Genomic DNA, 12,037 nt, shown 5'->3' with positions numbered 1-12,037 from the left:
TCACCACTTCTTTTAAGTTTAGCTCTTGGAATTATAAGCAGACACTCATTTGAAGATCTAAGGTTACGATTTGGAGTGTAAGGTGAAAGGCCTTCCAAAATATAGGATGGGGCAGAGATTATTTAAAGCTTTGTAAACCATAAGCAGTATTTTAAAGTCAATTCAAAATGGCACAGGTAACCAGTGTAGTGACAGCAATACCACCATACCCACAATGCTGCCCTGCCACTGCAAAACGTTCTTGTAATTTTTTTAAAATTTAAATTCAGCTTTTTCCATTTTCTCCTTCCTTTTGCTCTATTAAATGGCACTGATATTTCACTTTGGGCTTGTCGCAGTGTCTGTGTCAGTTTTGAGTCTTTTTCTGTATAATAGCGTGCTGTTTTTGTACCCTCCCACCTTCTCATTTTATAATTACAGATACATTTTCCCCAAGTTTACCTTGTGCTGGACCGAGCTAGCAGAGTTAAAAGTTCGGGTTCCCTGTGAAACACTGAAATATATTGAAGCAAATTATGGAAAGAACTGGTATATTCCACTGAAAATATGGGACTGGAAGAGCTCTCCTGCCAATGTCCAAGAAAACGGAATCTGGCCATTAAGGGAGTGGGACGAAGTCATTCAAGTTTACTGATCAAGAATACGCTTCATTGGATGGTTGTACTTTGACTTTAAATTATTTTTAATATTATAGGTAAACATGTAGAATTGAATAATTAATAAACTGTTTTTCTCATAATTATTTTGAAAAGAGTCCTTCTAGCTGCATGTTTTTACCATACCTTTTTGGTAAAACCCCAAACAGCTAATTGTTTTCAAATGATTTACTCGTAATGTAGCATCATATGCAATTGTATCTTGTTTGGAAATGGTCAACATAATTTTTACGCCTCATCATGTCCTTTTTCACCCTGCTTGTCTAGGTCAGGGTTGCGGTGGTACCAAAACAAGCTGGACTGACGAAGTCACTCTGTCCTTAGCAGCTTCCTTCAGCTCCTTTATAGGTGAAATCCTGTATGAAACTAAGACATCTAATCCCACCATTGTGTTCTGTGTCTTCTCCCAGGTGGTCATGTATGGTACATCCCTTTTGTAGAAGGCAACCAATATGCATTCTGACAACTTGGCCGCACAACCTGTGCTGGCTCAGTTCTGTTTGGAGAAGCTACAGTTCAATTCTGATGTCCTACTGCATTGCTGAGCCTGGCAACCCTGTGCTTGAACTTGCCTTTCATTTTTTCAGTAACTTGTACCCAAATCTTGTCACCGAAGTCGATGATGGCGATTTAGATTGGCTGGTAAGACTGGTAAGTGTAAAGCCACTGCACAGATTTGATGGCCAATCACTATCATTTTTAACATGTCAAGTGAACAAAATTGTGAGGTACTTAAACTCCTCTTCTGGATTCCGCTGCTCCAGTCCACCTTCTCTACAGATTCCAAACCTGTCTTTTCTGAGAGAGGACTATGTCCCCATATTTGGAGGTGCTAATGCCCATCACACTCCGCTGTGTCCTGTTTCATTGTGCACCAGAGTCTATTGAGGCCAAGAGAACAACGTTATCTACAAACAGCAAGAAAGGCAAACCTTAGGACCCCAGATCAGAACTCTGCAGAATGCAAATGCACCTTGATGTCCTGTCCATGAATATAACGATGCACACTTGGCAGAGTCCAGTGACCCATGGTGCAAAATTATTTGTTTTCCATCTTGGAATGTGGATACTCTTTTTGTATTTAGAGTAAAACAAAGTCTAAAATGTTCTCACTGCTCTGACAGTTTTAACAAAAATGAGTAGTAAACGAAGAACGTTGAATAGAATTTAATGTTATTAGCGTCAGGGCTACATTGATTATAGTTGAGTGAAATGTACAGTGTAAATGTGCTGAAGTAGGCTGCACACTTTAGGAGTTTAAGATTAGATTATCTTTAAAAATGTCATGTGTCTTGTGCTGCTCATGTGTTCACTTTATACAGCAGATACTAATGAGAATTTATCAGAAGACCAGATTTGGGCTACAATCAAGTAGCGGTTCCCCAGAAGAACATGTCCTGACATGGCTTCAAAGGTATCATTTTTGCAAAACCCTTTCTCAATAGTACTTGACAACATTTTTTTTTTTCCTGAAAACTTTTTGGTGATTATGAGAGACAGCTTCAAGCTGAACACAAATATAATTTCGTACTGACCGCATCATGTAGCAATTTGGAGAAACGTGAAATTAACTTGTATCGAGTTTAGTGTGTTTAGTCATTTAATGATACGGACACATTGCGTTAGTTCAATTTGCTTCCGATTTTCGTTTGTACTTTGTATCTGATGCTTCTCGTGTCATTGTCCAGCAATGATGGATTCTTCTTGCCCTGATGCTGCTTTTCCATCATTGTAATGTCCTGCTGAAATGTTTCGTATTGTTCAGCAATGATCGGACCAACATTAGCAGAGATAAAATCCAAATGTGAATGCAGGCAATGAATCTTTGACAGTAGACCTCTTCAGCACCGCTATTCAGTAGCTCCACTAGACAGCCAATTGCATTGCAGGTTTTTGTCACCTGGTTTACTCGACTGTCAGATAACCCTTCCCCAACCCTAACCCTAACCATCGTGTAACCAGTGATATCTTTGATGTATAATACAGGGCGACAACTTCCTCAACAGAGTAGAGCTCCGGAGATCTGCAGCTGGAGTTTAATTAAATCTTTTCCGTCATGGTTTTCTGTGTCTGAAACAAGTTGTCAACCAACTGGACATAGTTGACGAATCCTTAGTGGCCAGGAAAATTCTCAACAACTTATTTGAATCCCTTCCATACAATTTCCTCCGGCCCCACTAGAAGATCTTCAACACATTTGTCATTGATGGCGTGTCTGTCTAGTGAACCAAGAAAAGAGTTACCTCAATTTTGGCCTTAATTCTTCATGCAAACATCTCTCTTCATATTGAAACCCTTCATCCTTGTCGTTGATCGCATTCATTAGATTTTTTTCATCAGTTTTATTTGATGAGGAGGCGAAGATATCTTTGTTGTCTCCACAAGTGGTTGATGTGCCACATGTTTTTCTGCTCATTGAGCGGCCAGTTCTTTTGAATGTAATGAGACTCTTTAGTACGACTGTCCCATTTGTAGGATGTAACAGGGTGGCCCATATTTATGTATATGATGTTTCACAGGCTGTAGCATTTAAACTACTGCGCGAAAAAGTATTGAAAATGGCATCACTGTGTAGCCTGAGAATGGGAGTAACAACAAGATGGATCAACATCGCATCCACAATGTGGCTGAGCTACGTGCATCTATCACAGAAGAATTTCAAAGGATACCAGTACGGATGTGCCAAGCCGCCTGGGACAACATTGCTCTTCGTCTTCAGGTGTGTGTATCGTTCTGGATGGTGTATTGGTGGACCACTCCATGGAGAACAGGGGATGAAAAAACATTTAAGGTTCTTAATGTTCATGGTCCATTATGTTACTTGATAATAACATTGGTAGTTTCCTGACAATAATGCCTTTTCAATAATATACAAAAATATGGGTCACCCTGTATTCGTTGGAATATCCGAGCTTCATTCCTAGTAGCAGCGCCTTTACTTTTAGATCACTACAGATGTTCCAGCTGTGTGTTTATTTATAGTGTGTATTTATGCTCATAATATGAGAGAAAAAAATCACAAAAATAGGCGATTGCAATAAAATGGTACATGACAGAAAAATATTAATGTGATGTTTGTTTGATCAGCAGATCAAAATCCATACGATTCACCCAAAAAGTATTCAGGAAGCAAAATCTCTGTTGTCCAGAGTCGTTTCTTTCAACCGTTAATTGCCAAGTAGACATGAGATTGAGAGAAGGGAGAGAGATGAGTAGTGTCTCTCAAATGGTTTCTAGACATTAAAACTTTCAGAACTTTGTGTCTCACAGTGAATTATCTTTAGTAAATGTTTGTAATTGTTTTGCCTTGCAACAAATGCATTTTAGGAAATCGTCAATTTTTGTTGCAGTATGTGGAAACGTTAACTTGAATTGTAATAGCAAGATTACTTAAACAACACGTCCATGCCGCTTTATACTGTACCTATTATGCTGTAAATTTTGCTATTATAATACAAAATTGCAAGATAATGTCTAAATACCCATCATTTCAATGCTAAATGTAAAGGGAACTGGAAATCGTGTTGTTTTATAAATGTTGTTTTTTGCCATTAGTATAATTTATCACGGAGTACTTGAATTGTTTGTTTTTTTCTGTTCTAGTGCAGTCCTACTGTAATTGTTAATCACATTTAAAATGTGTTTCCTCCATCCAGTAATCACTTTAATGAATCATTATCTCATATCTGTATAGCTGTTTTGTGTAGAATTGGAAAAACAATGAATAAACGTGTTTTGGTAGGAATGCTTTGGCATCTTGTGTAAACTTTGAGTGGCCCCTGGTGGAACATTGCAACCTGTTTTCATTTATTTAGTAAATTTCAGTAAGCAAGAAGAGATGAATCTTTCAAGGATGCAGTCAGCAGCACAGGCCACACATTTATTTATCAGTCTCAACACAAGCTACAGTGTCTTAAAAAAGCATTCAGCCTCCCAAACATATTTTCACATTAAGTCTGAACTTAAAATAAAGTAAGGATACTTCTAGCTGACCTACAATACAGTATACATCATGCCAAATTAAAGGAAAACCTTTCAACACTTTGCTAATAAGAAAAATCAAAATTGTGAGGTTTCAAACTTTTTCTTCCCCTTTGTAGATATGACTGATTGGGCTCAGTTGCTTTGCACCACCTGACTAACATCCCAATATGTTGGTGGTCTCCAACTGGTGGCTCACTTATTGTTATTTCATTTATGAGGATAAATAACACCCCCCACATCTCTCAGTGAGGTCCAACCTTATATTAAGGCTGATTTATACTTCTGTGTCAGGCCTACACCATAGCTGTGCTATAACCAGACACAGACCTCCTCAGAACTGTGATTGCGCACACCCTTACGGCCTTGATTAGCCACTTTGGTAACTACTTATTTCCTGAAACACATTTCTGTTTATCTTCTACTATTCCAAAGTAAACATGAGAAAACTTTATTTTATTATATATTGTGGTAACCAGGGGGGCGTACAGCTTCCCAAACCCCGGACACAACAAACACAGAGACCAAGTCAAGCACACAACATACCTTTACTCAGATGTGGGAAACGCTTTTGTCTCACTTCCCCACAGCAGTACACAGTACAAGGCACCAAATATTAAATACACAGCCCTTGTTCTTCTCTCTCTTTCTCTCAATTCTCCACTCCTCATTTCCGCAAGCTTCATCCACCTCCACCCGACTCTGTCTCCCCAAATGGAGTGAGGCGGCCCCTTTTATAGAGCACCCAGAAGTGCACCAAGGTATTCCATAGTCGTCTCCAGGATGTGTCGGTCGCCCCGCAGAGGAGGATTCAGCTGTCCTCTGTGTGGCCCCCTGGGGGTGGCCATGAGTCTCAACAGGGTTAAGCTCCCATGCTCCAAACCGGTGGTACTGTAACACACCAGGGAGGCTGCCTTCTGTCGTCCTGGGAAAGGTATTGACCCATGCAAGCTTCTTACCCCAAGTCTTTCCATTATGGAGGCATCTCAGACAGGTAAGAATCCCAGCTGTCCGTTATATATATTATATTTTATATATACAGTATATATATATATATATATATATATATATATATATATATATATATATATATATTATATACGGTATATATATATATATTTGCATTATTTGACAGTAAACTATTTCAACCATTCTATGATCTGCTTCTCGCAACTGAAAGAGGGCACCGTGGCAGAGGTTAGCCGACTTGCTGACCAACCACAAGTGTTACCTGGTAGGTAACCACCCATACAATCAGATTGTGATTCAGACTATGAATGCTGTGAATGTAATTACCCCGATCTACATGCTGTCAAATGAACGAACCACACGCCGTGGCGCAACATTAGGGGCTCCGCCTCTAGCGCTGGTGTCCGAGGTTCGATTCCCGTAAGGGAGTGCAGTGAGTGTGTACGCCTGATGAGCCCAGAATTGGGGCGAAACATGTGTCGCGTACTCTTTGCATTATTTGGCAGTAAACTATTTCAACCATATATATAAAATAAAAAATCCTGGGACAAGACTTTTTGAAGAGATTTTTTCAAGTCCCGCCCTCCTCTCAATCGTATTAAACCACGCACATGGTCCTCTCACCTCTCATTCGTGTGAATGCTTTTGATATTTCCTGCTCACTCAGCTCTTATAAATTTTAACGTTGTCCATATCTTATTGAAGAATTTCATCACAAAGGGTTATCAACAGAAAAAATGTGTACACGGGCAATCCTAGAACCGAAGTGAAACAAATTTATGCCAAAAATGTTGATTGGTTACACGGCAAATTGGTTGAATGCGTATCAATAGATTATGATGGAACAGTTGGTGGTGATGGTGTGGAAGATGAAGACATCAACTTGCAACATCCTGTAGAATATCTACAACCGTTAACACTGTCCGGTCTTCCAATGGCTGAATTACTGTTGAAAGAAGAATGTATCCAAGAAAGGTAATGTAGTATGTCTCCCCATGGATAACATTAGACACCAAAGGAGATCTTGATATGCCATTTGTATTAAAATGTTAACAGTTGCCCATTAGAAAAGCTTTTGCAAAGACAATTAACAAATCTCGGAACCACTAACATTTGAAAAAGACGTTTTATTTAATAAGAGAGAAAGAAACAAAATTCACTCACGGACAGTTATACGTTGCGTTGTTATGCAGAAAGTCCAAACACAGAATCAAAATGCAATGTGATATTGACAAAAATGTAATTAAAAAAATTGTTTTTACTGGTTATACAGTAAAAGTGTAAGTTTAAAAATTATTTGCGTGTTAATTGCAAAGCCAAACAGAACATGAACATATTACACAACAAATAACTAACACAACATTAAACATAATTTACTTTCAAATTCCATCCATCCATCCATTTTCCAAACTGCTGAATCCGAACACAGGGTCATGGGGGTCTGCTGGAGCCAACTCAGGGCACCACAAGGCAGGAACCAATCTCGGGCAGGGCGCCAACCCACCGCAGGACACACACACATGAAGCACACACTAGGGTCAATTTAGGATGGGCAATGCACCTAACCTGCATGTCTTTGGACTGTGAGAGGAAACCCACGCAGACACGGGGAGAACATGCAAACTCCACGCAGGGAGGACCTGGAAAGTGAACCCGGGTCTCCTAACTGCAAGACAGCAGCACTACCACTGCGCCACCATGCAGCCCTACTTTCAAATGATTACATTATAATATTTTTTAATATGGTTAATTAATCGCTGTAATGTAAAATAGTTAGTTCTGTTATGCATATGTGACAATTCCCATGAAAATAACAATCTGTTGTGAAGAATCAGCCCCCGAACACAGACAGACACCAAATGTCCAAAGCAAACACGCTTAATATTTCTTTTCTATACACAGCACCCCACAATGTACAAATTAAGCAAACAGTCCCTTCTTTCTCCTTCTTCTATTCTTCTGCCACCTCTACTCCTCTCCTCGCAAGCTCCGGCTCGACTAATGAAGTGAGGTGTGGCCCCTTTTATAACGCCCCGGGTTTGCTCCAGGTGCTTTGTGATGATCTTGTCCCTGGAATTTCTTCCAGCAGCTCTGCTCTTTCTTCTCTAGTTCCTCTGTGTTTTGACACCAGTCCAACCTGTCATTGTACATGGACCCCCAAATACTTGTAGGAGTGGACAACCTCTACATCCATCCCCGAATAGTGACCAGACATAGAGGCTTTTTGGTGCGACAAAAGTCAATAAGCAGTTCCTTGGTTTTGCTGATGTTCAGTTGCAGGTAATTCTTTCTGCAACAAGAAACAAAGTTCTCTCCCTGCTTCCACTCCGTTGTCTCATCCCCTTATCAATACGCCTCCTAAGTGCAGAATCATCTGAGAATTTCTGTAAGTGACATGAGCTGCTGTTCTATTTCTAGTCTGAGGTGTTCAGAGTGATGAGAAGAGCAGACAGGCCTGTTCCTGGTGGTGCTCCTGTGTTGCTCACACAGTCCTTGAGTCTCACACACTGTGGTCTGCGTGACAGATAATCCATCATCCAGGACACCACAGGCTCACCTCCCTTGCAGATCCCTTGAGTTTACCCCATAACAGGGGTGACTGAATGGTACTGAAGGTGCTGGAGAAATTAAAACACGGGATCTTCACAGTGCTGCTGGTTTTCTCCAGATGAGAATAAGCCTCTAGTGGACATTGTTGGAGGGGTTTTTTAGGTACTTGAGTGCCTTGGGACTCCTCGTTCATGACCGTAATCATTGAATACATGCTGGTGCACAAGTGCAGCTCTTGTTGAATCTTAATGATGACTTTTTCCAAGAAAAAAAAATGATCTGTCCAACAAATGAAGTCCATGACACACTGGTATGGCGGCCATTATTACTTGTGGTGAGCCAGAAAGTTTGCTAACAGATGACATTTCACAAACATTCATAGTAATAAAATGCCAGTGATGCTTTGCCCGGAAGTAGAATTGGGTGTGGGATTCATAAAAACAGTGCTAGTTTTTGTAATAAACCATCTGTTGGAATGACAAATGCAAGGCATATGTCCCTGTACTCTTATATGCATTTTGGTATGGGAGTTGTAAAAGTAGTGTTAAGATTTGTTGGAATGGCATGCGATGCATTTTGTTACTACAAATGTTTGTGATGTGCCAACTGTTGGAATGACAAATGCAATACATTTTAATCTATTATGTCATTTGGTATACAATTTGTAAAAACAGTGTTCGACCTTTTAATGCACCATCTATAGGAATGACAAATACAATGCATTTTAATCTATTATGTCATTTGGTATGGGAGTCATAAAAGCAGTGATAATGTTTGTGATAAAACCATCTGTTGGAATGACACATGCACTGCTTTTTATTACTATAAATGTTTGTGATGTGCCACCTGTTGGAATAGGAAATGCATATGTCTCTGTTATGCGCCGTTTGGTATGGGAGTTGTAAAAGCAGTGTTAAGATTTGTTGGAATGACATGCGATGCATTTTGTTACTACAAATATTTGTGATCTACCATCTGTTGGAATGACAGAGGCATAACAACCCGATGGACCCACATACACTTATATTTTTTTAAGGCTGATAATTTTCAGCAACTTTCCTGGACTAAGCCAGTTTAGAAAATTATTTATTCTCCCCCTCTTCTAAGTTGTCTCGGTCGCTTCTGTCGATTCCTACAAATTCTATGGATAATTTCTTCCGGAATATCTCCAAGACAGTACTTGTCGTATGCCTTCTGGGGTGACAAATTGAGCGTCCACCCCCTCCTAACTTTATTGCCCTTAAATAAGCAGGTGCTGCTGTCTGCTGTCAAAGACCACGTGTGGTATTGGAAAGAGAACTGAGACGTATGCTTACCAGTAATTAAGGAATCCTTTGTGAATGAAAATGGAACGCTTACAATAACCTTACAGGCGTAAACACTGGATGGGCAACAAAGGCTGCAGTTTAGGCAGTAAAAATGTTTCTTCTCGGGGAAAGGAAACCTGAGAAACGAAGTTCTGGAAGAGCATCTTGTGGCTTTCTGTAGGTGCTCTGCAGTGTTAGTGAGGAGGATGATGACACTCCGCTGCTACCAGTTGTGGACACCAGGGGGCATACAGCACCCCAACAGCCACAGAGCTGCTATTCGCCAGTGTGTCGCCCGCGTTGACTGTGTACAGTTGCTTTATTGTTTTGTTCACGTATGATTTCTGTGTTTGTACATTGCTGTAGTTCATTCAGTCGTTATCTTAAATATCATAATGAGCAGGAAAAGGAAGCGTGTTCAGGTACCTTACAACTGAAACTGCATGCTATCAAATTTCTGCACCGGCGAAACGCGGCCATACGTTTCATGTGAGTTTTCCAGTTATCTGAGGTAGAACTGGTCCACATTATATCGAATAATTGGGGTTCTACTCTATTTGAGGTTATGATTGTCAAAATCTGAGCATTTCAAAAGTGACTCCCTGTAGCACCGTTTAAAGAATATGTGCTGATCAGCCTGGAATAAAGATTAAATACTGTATGAGCAGAAAAAAAAAATCCATAAAGGTATATAAAGACTGTCTATTTTAATAAATTCAAAAACATGTACATCTTATAATTTGAGAATGTAATATCTGGAGTGATAATTGTCAAAGCCTGAACATTTAGAGAGTGGCTCCACCACTTAAAGCACACATGTTGATCACTTTGGAACAAGCCTTATAAACTACAGAAAAGATTTGATGAGGTAATGAATTTATTTCAATAAATGCAAAAACATATAATTATTGTAAATTGAGAATACTGTATACGAGAACCCTGATTATCTGCACCAATGTTCCCCCTAAGGAGTAGCATATAGTGAGCAAAAAACATTGTTTATGAGCGACATTTTGTTTAAGCCAAAAATTTATGAGCACCAACTCCGACGATCGGAATGAGCGATCGTGCGGGAAGTATGAGCGACGCTCTGAATTCGTGTGAGCAATCGCTCACGCACTCAGCTTAGAGGGAACATTGATCTGCACCCCGATTAATTAAGGATGTGCATTATCTGAGGTGGTCCTGTCAATGTAATACACTACTCTTGTTATAATTCATAAATTCTTTGCCATGAGTACGGCGCCGAGCCTCACTCACCCCTCCATTGGCTCTCGTCAGCGTGTCGATCGTCTGTTCCTGCTCTACGGTTTTGCTCATTTAGGATTTTCATGTCAATACATTTCTGCAGTCGATTTAAGTCTTCATCTTGAATATTGCAATGAGCAGGATAAGGAAACGTGTTATGGTATCCTTAAAAGTGAAAGTGACGGGTATCAAACGGCTGACTAGGGAGAGACGCGGCCATATGTTTTATGCGAGTTTTTAGTTGTCGGAGGCGGCATCGGCCCACATTACGTCAGGTCATTGAGGTTCTTCTAATTGTCAAAATCTGAACATTTAGAAAGTGACTCTCTGTAGGACCGTTTTAAAGCACACATGCTGATCAGCATGGAATGAAAATTATAAATGAAAGAAAAAAAAAATAGCATAATAGTAATAGTGTAATGACTATGTATTTTAATAAATGCAAAAACATTTAACTGTTATAATTTGAGAATGTGCTACACTGTAACCCCAATTATCTGCACCCCCATTCATTTAGGTTTCGGCATTATCCACGTTATACTACTTTTCTTATAATTCATAAATGTTTTACTGTGAATCCTGTGCTGATTTCATCAATATGATGCTTTTAACCGTGACGGTCCTGAGGGATCAGCTGAGGGGGGCGGTGACTGTTGGAATGTGGGCGTGGCTCACTCACCCCTCCCACCCTGCGCCCCTCGACTGTCCTCAGTGTGTCACCAGCGCTGACTGTGTATGATAATAAATGCCAAAACATATAACTGTTTTAATTTGAGAATGTTACATTTGACAAAATCTGAACATTTAGAAAGTGACCATCCGTCGTAACATTTAAGGCACAAATGATGATCGACCTGAAAAGAGGATTATATATGACCATAAAAATAACAATAACAAAAAAAAAAAAAAACAGCATAAAGACTATGTATTTTAATAATGCAAAAGCATATAAATCTTTTAATTTGAGAATGTAGATTTGGGGGTTATATTTGTCAAAATTTGAGCACTTAGTAAGTGACTCTCTATGTAACATTTAAAGCACACATGCTGATCATCCTGGATGAGGAGTATAAATGACACAAAAATGTAATAATGTAAAGAACTTTAATTTTAATTAAATCTGTAAGTATTATAATTTGGAGTTATAATGATCAAAATCTGAACATTTAGAAAGTGACCGTCTGTGGTATCACCCTTTAATGAGGATTACGCATGGCCCAGACAACAAGTAGTATAAAGACATCCATCCATCCATCCATTATCCAACCCGCTATATCCTAACAACAGGGTCACGGGGGGGGTCTGCTGGAGCCAATCCCAGCCAAC

The 12,037-nt window shown here is 39.7% G+C and overlaps 1 protein-coding gene across 2 annotated transcripts in view; it reads left to right on the top strand.

Moving 5' to 3' along the window:
• Positions 1 to 3,110, top strand: part of fktn (fukutin) — a 40,952-nt gene extending 37,842 nt beyond the window's left edge. For both annotated transcript variants that reach the window (XM_028805052.2, XM_051929808.1), the window contains 2 exons: positions 421 to 657; positions 924 to 3,110. In XM_028805052.2, the coding sequence (XP_028660885.1) occupies positions 421 to 634 (214 nt within the window). In that variant the 3' untranslated portion in view covers positions 635 to 657; positions 924 to 3,110. The remainder of the gene's footprint in view (positions 1 to 420; positions 658 to 923) is intronic.
• Positions 3,111 to 12,037: the final 8,927 nt, after the last annotated feature.

This window comes from Erpetoichthys calabaricus, chromosome 7, assembly GCF_900747795.2.
Source record: "Erpetoichthys calabaricus chromosome 7, fErpCal1.3, whole genome shotgun sequence".
In the NCBI taxonomy this organism is placed as follows: domain Eukaryota; kingdom Metazoa; phylum Chordata; class Cladistia; order Polypteriformes; family Polypteridae; genus Erpetoichthys; species Erpetoichthys calabaricus.
The sequence above is the reverse complement of the archived record's forward strand: the minus strand, read 5'-3'. Positions and strand labels throughout refer to the sequence as shown.